Source organism: Lepisosteus oculatus, chromosome 9 (assembly GCF_040954835.1).
Source record: "Lepisosteus oculatus isolate fLepOcu1 chromosome 9, fLepOcu1.hap2, whole genome shotgun sequence".
Lineage (NCBI taxonomy): Eukaryota > Metazoa > Chordata > Actinopteri > Semionotiformes > Lepisosteidae > Lepisosteus > Lepisosteus oculatus.
The window spans coordinates 34,503,926-34,523,457 of NC_090704.1; the positions used below are offsets into that span (position 1 = coordinate 34,503,926).

Genomic DNA, 19,532 nt, shown 5'->3' on the forward strand with positions numbered 1-19,532 from the left:
GAGTGAGTTGAAGGGAATATTATTACTTGTCACACAGTAACTGGGTAATTACAGAAGCAAGGACTAATTATTGCTACTGTATATGAATCACAGGTAGATAAATACATAAAGCACTCCCATCAATAAGGTAACTCTTTTTACATTGTAACCACTTAATTAGGGAGCTAAGGTTTTTTGTTCTTGAGGTGCTCTGTCCTCTCCCTAAATTTGTATTTTGTTTCTTATTTTGTGATATTTCCTTTAATCTTTAAATGACATGAACATTTACCCAGGACCACACTTGTATGAAGGACATTTTTTATATTAAAACGTGAGTTGAATAAGGGTATTAACATTCATCTGTTCTTAATGGAGTCTGATGCAAGTCTTCACTGCACTGACCTCTCAGCTTTGTGTGCTCATATCATGAATGCATCGTCCTTGGTTCTGAAGAAAGACTTCCTGTTCTTCCTGCAATGCCTTGTGTCTGGAAATGTCTCCAGTTCTGAAAGTGTTGTTTCCTCTTAGGAGCACTCTGTAACTGGCTGGTGAGAATAGCCTTGTACTGATTTAAAGCCAATTACCAGAGAAGCCAGCATTCACAGGCTTCAGAAATGTGAATATTTATTCACCTCATTAGTAGATCAGTACTTCATTGCTGTTGACACGGATCGTGTGGCAGTTGTCAATCAAAAGGAATTTCAAGTCTTTAGTGGCACTGATTGACATTTACATCGTCTATATTAGAATGCTAAATATAGTTCTGGGAAAATATATGGCAAGTGTGTTACATCTGGAACCATATTAAAACCTCATTTTCCATTATATTTTGGCATAAAGAAAAAAATAAAAAAATCACATTTCAAATCACTTATTCACGCACCAGCACTACAGTTTATTGGTTTCATTAATGCCGCACTAGAAATTATTAAGGAATAAGTCCCCTGTGAATGGTTTCAGAAGAAATCTTAACAAAGTTGCAGTATTTTCAAGAAAAACATGAAGGGGAGAAGACTAAACAGTTAAATCATCTTGTCATGAAATTTAAATTACATTATGTGGAGTGATGAAATTACATTTTCTTTTAAAGAGTTCTGTTGTTTAATAAAGCCCATGAAATGCACTGTGTGACGTTGCTCTGTGCCGGCAGTTTGCCTTACTGCCACAGCAGTCAACAGTTGACAACTAGAGCAAAGGCTGTGTACTGTACTTAAGAAAGGCTGGAAACAAGAGAATAACATTTGACCCTTTTTGCTTATTTGAATCGTATTAGTAGATTGTTGATCAGAGGATAACATTTAGCCTGCATATTAAAGAATTACAGGGTGATAACTTCAAAAAATATGACTAGGCAGTTTGTTCCAAATGTTTGTGACTCTGTGTCTAAAGAATTTTCATTTTTAAATACGCTCCCTTGTAACCTGCCTTTAGAGTCCTTAAGAGCCTTTATTTTATCACCCATCCTGAAGTAATGTATTTACCTGGTTACTTCAGTACTTATTAAGATCTTTAACACATAAAGTATTTCAGCAAACATCTGTTTTTTAAACCAAAAAGCTTAAGTGTCTTTCATTATTGAAATTATATTTATGTGGTTAAACTCAAGCAAGTGTATTTAAGCACTTCACTTTTCTTTTTTATGTCTTTATGCAGAGTTCAAGGGGTTATAGTGAATTGTGTTATATAATCATTTTTAACAGTACATGAATACTGAAGAACTTAAACACTTAATGTTTTGTTGCATCACAAAAGCACCAACAACACTGAGCTTCAATACTTTTCTGTCATCGACTCTCACTCAGTCACAGTGCTCTTTCCTTCTACAAACGAGTCATGTGATTCAGAGTTTATTGGCTTCATCAGTCTAGTACTGTTGACTGCATGATCCCCCGTAGAGGGACTTCAGTTCACTTCAGTTGTCTCCCACTACAGACAATTGATTGCAGCCCATCAAACCACCCAAAGAGAAATACTAACATGCTGTCTTATTTTGGTCACGCAAAGCATAAGCAACTGCTTTTTTGTTTTTTACAATTAAGAACAGCATTTTAGAGGTCTCCATGTCCGTTTTCACTTAAAATGTAGCACTGTACAGAACACGCATCTGTGGGAATGCTTCAGTTTTTCATAATATCCTATCTTTAAAATGCATCCACATTTGTCTGAAGAAAGGACTTGTTCCATGAGAATCTACTTCAAATCACAACTTAGTTATAATGGAATAATGGATGCACACAGTGCATTGTACATTTTGCTTTAGATAAAGCAGTTCACAGTAAAGAGCAGTATGAAAGGAAATACCATATTCTGTCACCGTGAGAGTGTGGATTGTCCTTTTATCTACGTTGGTTCTAGATGTTTGCTTTCAAAAAGAGAAAGAGCAGGAAGGTAGGATGATTGACAGTGCTTTTGCCAGCCGTGTGACCTTCAAATGTTTTGTAGCTGTGGGTGTCATGTTGAGTCAAGATTTCTCCAAGGCAATGAAACACTTTATATTAGCCCTTCAAGTAGTAAAAGACCAAAACAGGCCCTAAGAGCATCCCGTAAAGCCCCTGTGCTGTACAACACTAGTGAAGTATGAGCTTTGTTTTATGTCATTGTACTCCCATGAGCAGAAAACTCGTCTTTTCTTTGGGGGACGTTTTACTGATGCACAATCAAAATGTTGAAAGTTTTACTTCAACAGATGATTACTTCATTGGGTGCATACATAATGCTAAAAGAAAAGATGGCCAGCATGGAATAACATTTGTTCCTGTGGTACACTTACCTTATCACTTCTAAATTCAGCTTCATATAGACAAGTATTGTGGCTTACAGTATCTGTAATTTGTTCATATTATTTCTTAAAGTTAACTTGAAATGCCAAGCAGAAACCAAACAAAAAAACAGCTATGCATTTTGAGACAACATGTCTTCATCCAGTGCATAATATGATTTAAATTTTAACTACTGCACAAACAGGTCTGATGAAAAAACTAATGAGCTAAAGTCATGAAATTTCATAAAAATGTCTGGACCTCAGTATTTAGTATGTGTGTTGAGTAAAAACTGACAGAATTAATTGATTAAGTTACTACATACATACAATTTTTAAAAAGACATTGTTTTAATTAATGCAAGGGCAGTGAAAAATACAACTGTGCCTTGCTTGAGTAATTTGAATCTCTTAGTTGTTGTTGGCATAATCAAAGGTGTCTTACTGTACCTGTGAGCAATGTTGCCTGGAGAATGAGGTATTCAGCAACAATCAATAAACTAGTCTAGAGAAACCAGCTTTGTGTGCTCCTCTGGTCCATTTGTGTAATAATTTTTCTTCTGGAAAGACATGATCTGTGTCATAAACATGAATTGTGCTCTTGGAGGACATTTAGGGGGAAAATGGGGACAGTAGAGAGATTAATTTACTATCTTCTTTAACAAAAGAACACTGGTGCAGTGTGCTTTATTCATCAATGAATGCCATGTTGTCTTTTGTACATCTGACTGAAGCCAATCTACTCCATGTTAAGACATGTTAAGTGAATTTTATGTAGACTTTATGTTCAAACCACCAACAATGAGCAGAAAAAGTGGCAGAAATGGAATAATATAGAGAGGAATGGAAAGTAGGAAGGACTGAAACAGAAGGTGAACAAATAGCTTACAATAACAAATTAAAAATGCTACCTGAGCCGTACATGGAACAGGAAACCAGTTTTTCAGCTGTCTTGTACCACATGACATCCTGGGATAAGAGGTTCTCACATCCTCTACTGTAGTATGAAATCTAAAATTTTCTCTGCTTGGGTTAAGAGCCAAAGAGCCAAGGCCATAATCTTGCCACCCTCCTACATTGGACCTTCAACAAAGAGCAATAAGTGAAAGGGGAAATTCCATCCATCCATTTTATCACTGCTTTATCCAATCTAAGATCATGGGAGAGGAGGAGCACAAGCAAGCAACAGCCGCAAGGCAGGGTGCTACCTGAACAGCATGACAGTGCAGACACAAACATGCTCACCAGGGACAATTTTCCCAGAAGCTAGTTAACTTACCACTATGTCTTTGTACCATGGGTGGAAACTGGAGCACCTGGAGGAAACCCATGCCAACGCACGGATAACTTAAAAACTCCATAGGGATAGTGTACCAGGTCCAAAATTGAACACAGAGCCCCTTTACCACCATGCTGCCAAGAAATGGGAATTTAAAAAAATGCAATTAAGATTATTTAAGATAACTTTTTTTTGCCTTTCCACAGAAAAATGACTAAAACTTGGTCCTAAAATGTTTTAACCTAATAAAAGTCTTATCTTATTTCTTGTAAAAGATAGAGCTTATCTTTTACATTTCATAAAAAAATGACCAAATCTCTATCTGATGAAGGTAGCTTTTAAGATAATAAACCCACAGAGCTAGGTTTACAGTAGCCTTTAATTTAAAGTGCTTTTATTTAGAAATGTAGAGCCTTAAGAGTTCCTGTCTTGTTGGATTACAGCTCTGACCAAAATAAACCAGAAACAAAACTGCGTGATGACAGATCCCACTCCTACTGTAGATCACTTACATTTGTCTTCATCAACTGAACACATAAAAATTGAAGGTCTGACAATTCAAGGTCCATAGTGCATTGTGTCTTTTCTCCCACATATTTATTGTCATTTAAAAGAAAAGTCTTTGGTCAGGGAATAGAACATTTATGTGAGGTCGTTCATCAAGCTTCCTATTGTGAATTTCATTGCCCTAAACACAGGATTAAATAAAGATGTAAGAAGTTAAAAGGGCAGCTAACTTTAGTAAGGATTGCCAGGAGGCACAGCACAATTCAAATCTCTCATATTCAGTCTGCCAGTCAGTCAAATTATTAATTATCCTTTGACCATTCAACTGACAAAGAGTCCCTCAGCAACAGACATGTCATAACCAAAAGAATCTTGCACAATGTCCTCGAACCATTCAGATTCTACAGCCGCAGAAATGTCCTTTGTATTCTGTAAGAGTGTGTATCCTGCCTGTAAGAGAGTGTATTATGATTTCAGGGTCAGCTCAACATTCGTTTTTAAGGGGGATTCAGTGGACAGTGGAATGGTAGCCTCTGCTGTTGTACTTCATGGTCTCTGTTCAGTTGTGTTCATTCACTTCATTCAATTACAAATAACTATAAATAAAGCATCATGAAATATTAAACCTATTTAATTAAGCAGTGGTGGGTAATGGAGTTTTACAATTTAGAAACAAGTGGTACATTGCAGTTGATTCACAATGTAGCTTTCTGTTAAGTTTTTAAAGTAGTTTCTTTCTCTACTGATAATATTTCTATGGATTATAATTGTTGCATTTTGTCTTTGATAAACAATGATAGCTGGATTTTTGGGGATGTTTGAATTGTAAAGTCCTGCTCTTTCTTATTTTTGTGTTGAGAATGTTATCAGTAAATTTTGTGTACACAACAGGCACGTTCATTATACTGCTACCAATTTAATTTAAGGTTCACTGCAATACCAGCAATTTGCCTTCTAATCTAAAAATTCAGTCCTAAGACATTTTCTTTTGTCAGAAATCTAGTTTCCTCAAAATCTTATGTAGATTTCTTTATTTTAAGTCAAATTTACCAATTATTCATCTCCTGATGATCCGTATCTGTTTGTTATTTAGTGTTGAACTCCCCTGCATCACAATCAGCACTCATACATGTGATATGTGCAGGTCTCTCTGCCCCTAAAAGGATTTGACCCCAGTCACTCATGTGCTCTGAGAATACACAAGTCCCTAGTCAGTGGATAATCCAGCTACACAAGAAGACCAGGTCCTCTGGCTCTGAGAGTTTTACACTCAAAAAAGTATAAATTGCTCAGTTCATGATCCCTGTTACACATATGCTGTTCCTGAATTTTGCACTGTCAGCCTTCTTTTACACTGCAAGCTTCACATCACTAATGGCATGGACAAGGTGTAAGGTAGAGCACTGATGCAGGCCTCAGAGGCACGTGGCTAGTCAAAACTAGGGTCCATTTAACTGAAGCTTTAACCCTCTGCCAGGTGCAAATGACAAACCAACCACTTGGAGATACAGTATGTTGCTGTAGGGTAGGTCAAGAATACTGTGGCAAACAGAAATCCAATCCACACAGATTTAGCATTGTTCCTGAAAGACGGATCTCACGACAGTTGGAACAGCAGCTGAGAAAGTGAAAGTTCAAACCCCAGAAGGGGCAGGTTTCCGCTGCTGTGCCAGAGGGGATTGAGGTGTCTAGGAGTAGGAAAATTCCTAGATTTATACAGTTATTGTGAGTAGTCACAGCCTTGCTCATTTCTGTGTCAGCTTGCCAGTAAAAAGATGACAGTGAGATCAAGACAAGCCAGATAGACCTGACTGAACCACTGCTATTTATTTGCCAGGTTCAGGAAAAGAAACGCAGGAAGTACAAATAATGCACTAAAATGGTGGTTAGCAGGGTGAAAAGGACAGTGTTGTTCCGGTCACTGTTTGTTTTTAAGATCGCCCAGCTTGCCAGGAATACAGCTTGCCCCGAAATATACTGTTTTCATTCATATCCAAATTTTGAGACAGGAAGACATTTTATGCAAGTGAAGAAATAGTGTAAATAAAAAAAGTTTTTTTTTAAATGCCATACAGTACTATTCATAAATGAATCTGACTCGCATCAGACACACACAAATCATGAAAACCTGAAAGGATACTTAACTTGTATGGAATAGTTGTATGGCATATTCCTTGTATTTAGATTTATTTCGATTTTTATCCAGCTTTATTGCATGAATTTCACATACCCATGATCAAAATGGCCCTCAGGGTAGCTTCTAGCATATACAAGCGTGGTCAGACTCCAAATGCCTAAAGACAGTTTGAAAAAAAAAAAGACATGTTCCATGCTCAAGAAGCAGCTCTTCTTACATTAGGTGATTATAGCAGTTCATGTTAATTACACATTTTTAATTTGTGAATTCAAAATACAGAATAAATCAATATCCCTGTGCACTGCTTCTGGTTCTCAATAAGTAAGTCTTTAAGTTTCATTTTGAAATAAGCACTGAGAAGCAGTCAAGGCATGGCCTTGAATGTTCTCCTCTACCTTTGTTTGTGTTTGTCTGTGATGTTAATTGTTTCATGCATAAATCACCATGTATGTGAAGCATGTGGTAATGACAAATAGAAAAGGCTAAGATCAATGTTGAGCTTGCAGTGGTTCAGAGGTTGGCAGCCCAGCAAGGTCAAGTCTTGAGCCGGTGAGTTTCCAACAGGTTGGCATTGTCATGGTAGAAAACTGTCCTTTAACAAAATACTTCAGTGGAAAAGGCCATAGGTCAGATATTTACATTATTCATTCATGCCCACTCATTCTCTAGGATTGATGGAGAAAAACTGCTGTGATTTTCTTGGTGATGATGTTAGTTTGTTGTCTCTATTATTACTTGTATGTACAAAACAACTACCTGTAACTTAATCTGATTGCTGGCTGGGATTTTTGCTCCCAGAGAATAGCTAATAAACACTGGATATATTCGTTTTTGGTTCTTGATTATGTGTACTGAAAGAAATCTGAATTTTCACTCAAAATTATTTTTATGTAGTTAACCACTAGTAAGTGTTATGTTCAGAATCACACTTACTGTAGATTCCATTGCTGTGCTGTGCATGTTTCTATATCACACAATGTGCCAGACCTGTCTCCAGGGTTTCTCTTCATTATTTAACAATCTTTTTTTACCAGTTTATAGAATGATAAGATGTATTCTAAGCCTTCCAGTTTAACATAGGTCACTTTTTTTCAGTTTATAAAATAACAAAGTGAAATAACTCCTTGGTCATCATAAGTTAACACTTTTACTGGCTCTGCAAAAAATTGTCAGCTTGCAGTTTTGGGTTATGTAAATGTCAGTTACACATATTCCCCTATGCCACTGCTCAAAAGCAAGATCTTCCCCTTCAGAAAATCTCTTATTTATGTAATTACATGTGCAGGTGGTCAGCTACAGTATAAGTGGCAAATAAGTAGCAGTGGCAATGTACTGTACCATATGTCAGGAGACCCCTTTTTGCAGATGAGCATACTGTATGCACTTTCTAGTTCCTTATCAGCTACTGTATATTTCTAGTTCTTGTATTTATTAGATAGTACCAGAAATACCACCAAAACCAAAATCACAGAAACTGGATTACCCTTTCTGGAAGAAAAAAACGAAAACACAATATTTATCCTACTTCCAGAAGTCAATAAGAATATTTGCCTTCTACTGTTATTCCAAAGAGCACAGGTCTAATATACGACTAGAGTTTAGTAGTAGTAGAATCTAGTCAACTAGAGGGGCTGGATGGTCTCCTCTCATTTATAACATTTCTTATCATCTTGTTTTATTCAAAGCTTTGATTTATTTTGATCTGAATTCACACTTAGTGCCATCACTAATCAGAAAACACCTGAAGGCGAGCCAGGAGCAGACTAAGATTTCTGAGTGAATCAGTCTGTTCCTCCCACGCCCTTTATTTTTTGCTCAGCGTTATAAAAAATGAGCCTACAAGACTTACAAGGTTTCTGTATGTGAGTCTTCTTTTGTGTGTTCCAATGTATTTCAATTGCAACTGAAATGACAAAGTATTTGATTGCAGTTTTGAAAACTATCAGCCTAGTGAATCAACAGTGCCAACTCTGGAGATGTTCATTTTTGGGATTTGTATTAGGAATGGTGTTTTTTTAGCACCTGTTAACAAAAGGCATGAAAGCAGATTCTAGCCAGTCACTTAATATAAAATACTGAGCTGATAATGTATGCACTCCACATTGCCTAACAACAGAGTTACTGTCTGCTCTCACCTACATGCTTACATGCTGCAAATACATATACTGTATATTTAAACCCTGCCTGAAGGTTTTACATACCCTCAGTGCCTCTGCATAAATTATCAGATTCAAATTCAGATTCAAACTAGGTATCCAATGAATGTTTGCTTGTTTTGAGGAGAATGTTGGCAATCATTTCATGGCTTTTTAAAATAATTTGGAATTGTCAGTTCCAGATTTGCGTAGTATAATTTTGATATAATCATGCGTTGTTTAAGGTTTGGCACAAGTGTATGAGTTCTGTACTGTAGAGGGAGAATCAGGACCTGAAGGCATCCTCCAACACATCCGCCTGTGAGAGCCATTCATCTTTGGCTTTGTGGCTCCTGGCATGAGAGGGAATTTAAACTGGAAGAGTGGTGCTCCTCTCCCTGATGGTACTCCAGGCCTGCAGACATCCAGCAGCTCCCAGGAGATGTTGAGAGCTGAAAGGACCCTGGCTAACTAATCCCAATCCTACCGATGTGGCATTCTGCCAATTGTGTGCCACTGCGCAGGGAAACCCAGTCACAGACGCTTAGTGACATTAACCAATCTCAACTGAGCGTTGTCTATGACATAGAGCCTGATGTCATTTAAGTAATAAAATCATATTCTAAAGTTTATTACAGCATAGTATTAAATATCTAATGCACTCCCCTCCCCCACTGAAAAAATACTTTTGTGCTTGTTCATCACCTTTGCTATTTTATTTTTTAAATCCTGCATAGCTCCCTGTTATATAATTAAACTACTTACAGTATGTTCTGCTATCCCTTGGGATGTTGTCCCTGCTCAGAAATGTTTTTTCCACTACTCTTACATGGAGGCAGACACTATGAAGAACAATGTTGCCATCTTGGAAATGAAAAACGTTGCTTTTCTTCTCTATGATCCCTAAAAAACACTCTTCCATGCATTTCCATGTTACATTTGCCATTTTTCTTATTTCCTGCTGGTATTATGTGCCAGTTGTATTATATTTAGAAATGTCTGATAAACTATTTTATTTACGGCAGAGTATTTACAGATATTGCTCACCTGTGAGAAGTATACTGTATCTAAGAATCAGAATCTCACTGATTCCGAAAACCAGCACAGCTCTTTCAGGGCTTTGCAGTCATGTTCTGTTGAGCATCATTTGAATTCTGTGTTGGCGTATCCAAGAGAAGTGTTTGCTTGTATTGACACATTAGGGAAGTTTGCATGCAATAGGAGTCCTGCACTATCGAAAGGTTTTGAACCATTTCTACCACATTTTTTTCCAAAGTGGATGCAGGGAGTGCTGGCAAAGCCCATGAGCATCTGAATAAGGCTGAGTTGAAAGCAGAGACCTTGAATCGTGCTGTGCATCCGATGTTATTTCTTTTGCATATTTATTTTTGTGGTGTTTCGGTGATTTTCACTTTAGTGTTTAGAAATGTACTTATTTTTTAATTCCATGGCCTATTGAGGAAAGCAGATTTCCCTGCTGACAGGTATGGCCCAGATGAAGGCTGCTTAATGACTTTTGGAAAGAGAATGATTTGAAAATGAAGTAAAAAGTTTGATGCTGAGCGGGCAATGATTCACACTTTGATGCAGGTGTGACAACTGAAGTGATAGAAAGGTAAATGGTATAGCTCACTGTTGTGTGGATTGTTAGATACAATAAGATCACTTTATTGGCCATATGCAATTTCTTGTATTAGGAACTCGTCTTTTCACAGACCCCAACTTGCTCTTCTTGAGACACACAGATAAGCTTAGGGTCAGAGTGCAGGGTCAGCCATTTATATGGCACCCCTGGAGCAGTTGGGGTTAAGGGCTTGCTTAGGGGCCCGATGGAGTAGGATTCCTCTGCCAGCAGCGGGTTACGAACCGGCAACCTTCCAGTTGCAGATCCTTAGGCACAGAGCCACCGCACTGCCCCTCCTATTAACAAGAGGGGTATACTCCCTTGGTAAATGAAAACTTACCTGGAGCTACCCAGCTGTTTTAAAGAAATACATTAAATGCAAACCATCAATCTATGCATTTTCTAATCACTTTATCTAATAGCAACAGGTGCAAGGCAGGCACCAGGGAACATTGGCCACACCAGGGAAATTTTACTTTAATAAGGACTAGTGAATATGAATAAAATGGACAGAAGGAGGTGGATACTGCATGTTATTTAATCTATTTTCTGTTTTATAATCAGAATATCAGACATTACTGATTATGACATTATGACCTGTGCTCAATTGATGCCAAATGGTCATATAAGTTCATCAAATAGATAAGCCTTCAAGCAAAAATTCAGTCTGTGTGATTTGTCACACTCAATATTGAAGTGATTGTTAACATAGAGCAAGTTACTCCCAATCACCAAAAACAATAATGCATCATTGGAAAAGAAGGATATTGAAACCATAAGGCTCATTGCCAAACTGTATAAAACATATCCATGTTCATTTTTCTACTGCAATTTTGATAATAGATCCTTCAATTCTGTGCCTGCCTTGCACCTGTTGTTATTCAGCAAAGTGGCTGAAGTCACCTGTCGGGTTGTATAATCCTGATCATTAACAAATGACAGAAAGAGTTAATGTGAGTGACATGTTTATTGTTCTGTTACTGGGTTGAACTAATGAGGTATATCAAACCAAGGTGTTATGATCAGTTGCACATTAAAGGATAGAAGCAGAAGCATCATCTGATGTGCTGAAGGAGCAGTGGACCCTGTAATGTTAGGGTCTGTTATACCATGAAAACTGTTCAACTCTCACTTACAGCTGATGACAGCTCAACACATGCCAGTAGAATTCCAGCTACTTCCATTAATCATTAGTTCTTGTCTTCTTTTCATCACTTCTTTCAACCTTATTTGTCATTGATAAATTCTTAAAATGGGTTGTTATTGGCATCTTAATTGTTTCTTGTGCCATAGCATTTTATCATCCGTTTAGTCTTAATGGAGAAATTAGATCAAAAGCTGGAATAATATCCAGTAATTGTAGCTATAATTATGTGTCTGTTAAGTGAATACTATATGAGGCACTAGCCTGTTTTGATTGCTATCACAAGTTAATGAACTCAGCTGTTAAGAATAAAACATTTTTTTTTCAAAGATCTCTTTCAAAATCAGTAATTAGGTATTCATCTTTCCATGATCAGCTCAGCAATTGTTTAACTATCATTTTAAAATTGTTTCACTTCAGTGTTATTCCCTTGAAAAGGATTAATATCCCATCCAGGGTGTATTCCGAGCTTGTGCCATGTGCTTACTGAGATAGGCTCTGGCTCACCACAACCTCATAATGATAAAGAAGTTACTGACAATGAATGGATAATAAATAAGAAATAACTCTGATTAATGGTGTTGGTGAATTACTGAGCATTAAGCAGTTTTCTATTCATTCTTAACATTACCGATTGCTTAGTGTTTGTGCCTGTACAGTATGTGGTATCTGCAGAGCAAAGAATTGATTAGCGTTTTACATTTCTTTTCTGTTTTACTGTTTAAATATTTTAGTCCTGTATTATGCTACAAGAGAAGCTTGAGAGTTAATTTAGTATTTCTTGCTGTTCTTTTGTTTCTGCTTTGATATGCTTTATTACTGAAGTTATTACAGCGCTTTATCAGAAAGAACCCAAGTAAGATTAAGCAGTAGTGTCCCGAGGAAGGAAAGAGTACAACCTGATGGTAATTACAATCATAGAGTGAAAATCCTCAGAATTTGCTATTTTGTGCAGTGACAAAAGTTACTGTATGTTACAAGTAGAAAAAGCCTCTGTAAAAATACAGACTTTAAAATACATTTTTTATAGGGATCACATTTCAATTGCTTATATAATGCCTAAAAAGACCATCAAGGAGATAAATCTGCCCTCTAAACCAAACAGAATATGACCTGTGGTTAAATCGCCCTCTGTAAACACTGATGCTACAAAATCATTGGGAACTTATCTCCCTATTCTCAAAATGCACAAGCTAACAAGGAGAGGCCATTTTAAAGGGGAATTCTTTACACAGGAAATCATAGTTCCTATCAACAACAGAGCAGCAAGGTTTAAATACTTACAGTAGCTCCAATCTAGTCTTTCCAGTTGATCTGGACAAGGAGCTTTCCCCTGCTGTCCTCCTCTGCCTCTTTCTCACTCTTCTTCTGTGTTTTTCTCATTACTTCCTCCCTTCTGTGAGCCTGTTTTATGTTCTGTTGTTAGACTGTTGATTGACACTCAGTCATTACCTAGAACTTAATTAAATAAGGTAAACGAAGGTAAGATTTACAATTCCTTTGATAACTGAATCTCGGACCCCTACATACTGTTCAGCAAATATCCCCGTGCTTTGAAACTGTAGATGTTGACATGAGCCAACTGTTGCCTGTTGTATCTAGATTCTTAAAGACACCTTGTAATAATATTCTTCTACACAATCAAGACAAAAATAAGCACTTTTTTCAACCTCAAAGTAAAACTTTCCAAGTTTTTGCAAGAACTAAATGTACATGTGCTGACCAGCACAGTGACTGTGCCTTAATTATAAAAATGGAAGGTATTGGGCAAATAGTTCATTCTCACAATCATTTACCTCACACATTAATTATTTACACCCTACCCTTGCATTAGTTTTTCTATTGGGTTAAAAAAAAGAAAGGGAAAAAGCTGAAAGTTACATAAACCTTTCAACACATTGCTAATAAATCACCAAACAGAGAACAAGCATTTTTCAGTAATATTGTCAAGATTTCATGAAGACCAACACCACTGCATCTACCTTTCTTGACAGCATATTGAAAGTTTTATATCTCAAAACCCTGCATTTAAATAATGAGTGAAGTGTTTAGGCTTCATTTGGGGGTACCTGGAGACATTAATGTGATCATTTGCTTAAAGATCTGTAGGAATAAATAATGAATGGATATGCTTTACTGATGTGCATAGCTTGCATATCATAGCTTCTTTGGCCTCTCCCTAGGCTCAGTTTTTGAACCTTAATGAACCTAAACTGTGGCTTACGCTTCAGACACTTCTAATTAGATGGGGTAGGATTAATTACTGCATATATAGTACCTGTTCATGACTTGATTGTTGTAGTTTGCATCTGATAAAAGAGGGGAGCGAAACAGTTTTACTTAAATCAGTGTCCCCCTTTATATCTGGCGGTAAATGCAAAGTACACAGCTGGTACACACAGACACACTATAAAGACATAAAGCAATGTTAAAAATAGTTGGTTACGAAAATTGAGAAAATGAGGAACTGACAAGCAGATTAGTCAATAATAAAATAAATATAACCTCCTACTTGTGAATGATTTCTCCAAGAATATACATGAGTGGTTCATATTATTAGAAGCACGTGAGTTCTTTGTTTTGGTGAAAAGAGCAATAATTCAGGCAACCTTAGTTAAACAAATATTTATCAGCACTGACAGTGACACATACTACACTACATGCAACATAAACATACAACACACAAGTTATTGTGTGTAAAAGGTTAGTGTTTCAAAGTCTTACAGTATGTTTAGACCACCAGGGAAATCCCAGACTGCTGCGAAGTACAGTATCTGAATCTTGAATAATACCTATAGAGGCCACAATAAAACATTAGCTGCCTTCTTAACTAAATAGAATACAATTTAGGATTAAATCTCTCTCTCTGCAAACCCAGATGCCAATTGGAGCCTATCTCCCTATTCTAAAATGCACCCACTGAGCAGGACTGGCTGTTTCTAACTGAGGGGTTCTTTACACAGGATATCAGATATCCTAAAAACAACAGAATAGCAAACTCTCTTAACAAGGTTCAGATACTTAGCTCCAGTCATTCTTTTCTGAAGTAGGGACTCTCAACCTGGCTCAAGATTCAGGTTTACTCTTCTCCTGTCCCCTCTCTTTCTTGTGGTCTGCTGTTTTTCTTTTTCTTCCTCCTTCTCTCTTGATCTGATCTTATATGGTGTCTTTCTGAACTGTTGATTAACACTTAATCATTTACCCAGAACTTAATTAACTAAGGCAAACCATTATGCTTATTTTGATGACAGACCCCCCTACATCCACAGGCACCTCCTACAATACATCTCAACAATCCCCTCTGATTCGAAGCTGGAAAAGTTTACACTGCCAGGTGTTACACAGTATCTACTGTAGATTCTTAGACATCTTCCATTGTTACCTACTTCAGAGTGTAACAGTAATATAAATGTAATAACTAACTTCTACTATAAATTAGTTGGGAGTTAATAACAAAACCTGAAATCTACTTACAGATATGTAATGTATGCAGTATATACAATTTATATAATTTATGTAAAGAGTGGATATGTTAATGGATATATTTATATTTCTTAACATATTCATAGATTGTTTATAGACAGACTGATATCTAAATTTGTGTGACTAAATTAGTCATTATATTTCTTGTTCATCTTTCTTTTCTTTGAGCGCCAATTTGCATTGATAGAAATGATGCACAACACAGCATGAACAAAGTAATGCTCCAAAGGTTAACACAACACAATCAGAATAGTTTATTTTTTTTCCTTCAAATATACATTTAAACACTTTTCTATGAAGACTTTTCTTATTGGTGGTGGTAGCATTGTACATAGACTGTTACTGTCTCATCTCACCGTGTAATTCAATTTCAAATTTAGCGGAAGACACAGATGTTTAATTGACTAAAAAGAAATTGAAAACTATAAGGCCTGATCTGAAGGCATCTGTTCAAGGAAGGAATCTCGGACAATTAAGTCACTTAAGATACTGAAAGTATTTTAAACTAAGAAGAAGTATGTGTGTGGTATTTGAAGACTTCTGAGTATAATGTAATGAGTATAACAATTGGTACACTTACTCACTATTTTAGTTGACTTGAGTTATGATATAAACATAGCTATTTGTTGAATTATGGGGGTGACATGACATAGGTAGGATATTTTTTTCTTGCAGCCATATTATTTGCTTGTTCAGTCTCACAAAAATTATTTCTGAATCCTACTGCTTGAAACCTTTGACTGATCATCTAGGAGAAATATCTACTTTGTGTTTACTGAGAGTACAGCTTCATGCAGTATTTTACAGCAGTACATTTGCTCCAAGTCTTTTTTCAGCTTGATCAGTTTTAGGTGACATGGGTTAAATCCTTTAAAGATGTCAGAAGGTTGTGGAAAATCTCTGTTACACTAAATAATTGGTACCCCCCCCGAAGAGACTTTATGATTTGATGGTAAAAAATGACATGCCTCAATGGAAACAAATGTCACACAAAACAAAGAAAATCAATATTTTAAAATCCTTGTTCCTTCAAAATACACGTGGAATGCTTATTCCACTTCTCTGTATTATAAAATTGGGCAAAGCTGTTAATGAGTTTGTGTATAAAAATGGGCTGTGAACTCCAAAGGGTGTCTCTATGTAGTCCATAAATATTTCTATATTTTCTCTCTAATGTGACAAGAAAAAGAGAAACTGCTTAATGTCAATTACAAGACAGGCAATATACTGTATATACAGTAGCTCAACAGTAATGCATTCCCTTCTGTTTTAATACTACAGGGCATGGAAAGGTTGAGGATTAGGTGCTGTACATTATTGGCTGTAAAAAATCTGCCCTCTTGAGAAATACAGCCATCGAGCTAAATGTGCTAGGGGATCTATCAATAGGAAATAATTATGTGTACATATCCGACAAGGTCCCGTATTAGGGATCGATTCCCAGCACTTGCTTGCCATTTGAACCGATAATTTCCTGTCATTCTCCAGAATAATTTAGCACTTGAGTGTTTGCCCATATTTTGCAAAGTATTAGCATTAGATTCAATAATACCTTAAACAAGAGATGACTGGAAAGTACTCTAATGTATTGCTTTCTCAGTGGGGATTATGTCAAAATGGAGTAATTTGCTTCAGACAGGAAGGGTTATTGACTTGGAATAAAATGCCAGCTGGCTGTTGTTCCTCAGCAAAAATGCCTACATTTGTGGCAGATTGCATTGTGTCTGGCAAAAAATTTTTTTTTCAGAGTGTTTTTTTTTTGCATTTTTGTAATAGTATTTGGCTGCAGTCTACAACTAGCAGTGTACATTATTACACAAGCTGGGTGGGTCTCATTACATTAACAGCAACCATAGTGCATATCTTTCTTCACTTAGGAGTGTAGTCTCGTTATTTCAAGATGCATTTGAAGGCACACACAGCCTAATAAACAGCAGATGGCACTGATGTGAGGAAAGCCCCCAAGTTAACTCAATTTAAACACATGAAAATGGAAAGGAAATTACATGCAAATAGCACCTACGTTTGAGATGCTAGGAGCTTTTTACAGAAATAATATTGATTGACTAGAAGGCAAGGGAATAATATGAATAAAAACTCTCTAAACTGTCTGAACTAAGGCTTTAGTGTTAAGATGTTTTGCATGGCCTTGGAGATTCCAAGCATCTTTATGTAGGATAGTGTCTTCTTCCTTGGACAAGTCAGACCAATCAATCCTGGTGTTTTCTTCTGCTAACTTCTCTGAGAAACAATCAATCACTCTTCCCTGTTTTCTCATACTGAAGGATTTTATCACAAGCTAAATTTAAAAGTTCTTGCTCATAGTAACATGGCCAAGTTATTTTTTTCTGAGCATTGATAATTCTAGTATTGGTGTGAAATTGCCTTTTAATGTATTTTCGGTTACACTTGTTATACTAAGGGAAAGCAGTCCAGTTGCCTCAGGAAAAAACAAACAAAATTAGTATTTTGTAGCACCAGTGTCTAGATTGTAATTGTTACTTCTCTTTTAAATCCTAAACTAGTTGTTAAATCATCAGTAAAAGAACCCAGAGTCAGTCTCTTAAACCCATTGTAAATGCTGTTCATGCAGAAGGAATATGTGTAAATAATACTTGTGAGGTCTTAAAGGATTGTTTCTGTCTATTTATAATACAGGAATATTAATATAAATTATTATCACTACCCCCATTAATTCATTCCCAAAAGCACTTAAATCCTCAGGTTTTGGAAATGAGAAGTGCAAGTACTGAAGCAGCATTTTCAGTTAAAAAACTTGCAGACTTTTGCAGAAATACAAATAGCTAATTTATCAGCAGCAGTACCTGCTAGACTTCCTCAAACCTTTTAAGTTTTAGTGTAAAGATAAGCATATGGGCCTGTCAGTGATTAAAAGTTACACATTCAATGCTTTCAGAACACTTTTAAATTTCATCCAGATATTCTGTGATCACTTTTTCAATCTCTTACTTAAAATGAGCCACAAAGGGAGCAAAATTAATCAAAATGACTTTAACCGTGGGAGTTGTATGGGAGACATGTAAGCAGCATTCATTGTGCTGTTCTAAATGTGATGAAGCTGTAGATTTCCTGTCTTCTGCTAATGTCCCTAATGTGCATGTTCCCTGCTCATTTCGTGTGTTTACAGTTCCATCTTTCTGGGGGCTAGTGAATTCAGCCTGGAATCTGTGCTCAGTTGGAAAAAGACAATCTCCGGTCAACATAGAAACCAGCCATATGATTTTTGACCCCTTTCTCACTCCTCTGCGTCTGAATACAGGAGGTCGAAAGGTAAGTTTGCCTCTGTCTTTTTTCCTGCCTGCATCCATTATTCCATTGATTAATAGAAATAATTCCTTGACATGGTTTGTTGAGGTATCCTTGAATCATATTGTGTGAAGCCAATAATTTACATTACCAGAATTGTTTCTTAATTTAATGTAGATCTCAGTGAATTCCTTTTGTTTAGTAAATTTTTGTGTGAATTACATTTTTTAGGAAGTGCTACTGCTGTCTTTTTAAAAACTAAGATTGTTACAGAAGGTGCAAAAGAATAATACAAATAATTCTAGCAGTTGGATCATTGACATTTGTTGGAAGTTGGTCTTGTGGTACTGTTGAGACGTTTCTAACCTCAGCTACTGGAAAGGCTTTGTGGCTGTAAAAAGCTACTTCATTTGTTATACAATACATTCTGTGTAAGGTTTTTCAAGGAGAAAGATTTTCAAAGCTCATCACACTTGATTTTTGCTGGCCTGTTTTTAGGAAACTGTTAAATTAAAATTCTAGGCTGGCCATCCTTTCCAATTAACAAAATACATAGTCCTTTACATTGTATTGTTTAATGTTTTTTGTCCTTTTAAGTCTTCTTTGAAAATGAATTCATACCAACCTTTTTTGTTTTGCCCTTTTATATATTAAATTGCTAACACTAAAGTTGATGCTACATAGTGTACAGCAAGAGGTCTTTCAGAAAACATATTCAGCCTAATATTAATACATGGTTGACCTCAGTTGATCTGTTTCAAAAACTGGTTCACATTGTTAGCGTTGAATTGTGCAGGAAAGACAGAATTTTTTCAGTGATGTCTTCGCTCCTATACATTCCCAGCTAATGAATGGCTTAAGGAAATTCAAATTCCCTCTGAATGGAAATACTAATTTATTAAGAAGGGGCGTACATCAAGGTTATGGGTGAAGATTGAAATTGTCAATCATGAAATTGTCTGTATTAATTTAATATTTGCTCTGCTGAATGGGAGATACAATTACTTGAAGTGGCTCTAATTAATATGAACACTTCTATGCAAGACAAAGGCAGGCAATTTCCTGTCAAATAATCTGGACTAAATGTTGTGTAGTGCTGGAGTTAAATGGGAATGCAGTATAATTAGGATACTGATATTAGACAGTTACTTTTAATTTGAACTGCCAAATGTCTGTGAATCTGATGTAAGATATGAATATAAGTTAATCACAATTCTGA

The 19,532-nt window shown here is 36.3% G+C and overlaps 1 protein-coding gene across 2 annotated transcripts in view; it reads left to right on the forward strand.

Annotated features, from left to right (window-relative positions):
- The window catches only part of ca10a (carbonic anhydrase Xa), a 234,415-nt gene that overhangs the window by 72,681 nt on the left and 142,202 nt on the right, over positions 1-19,532 (forward strand). For both annotated transcript variants that reach the window (XM_015355921.2, XM_015355922.1), the window contains exon 4: positions 18,195-18,337. In XM_015355921.2, the coding sequence (XP_015211407.1) occupies positions 18,195-18,337 (143 nt within the window). The remainder of the gene's footprint in view (positions 1-18,194; positions 18,338-19,532) is intronic.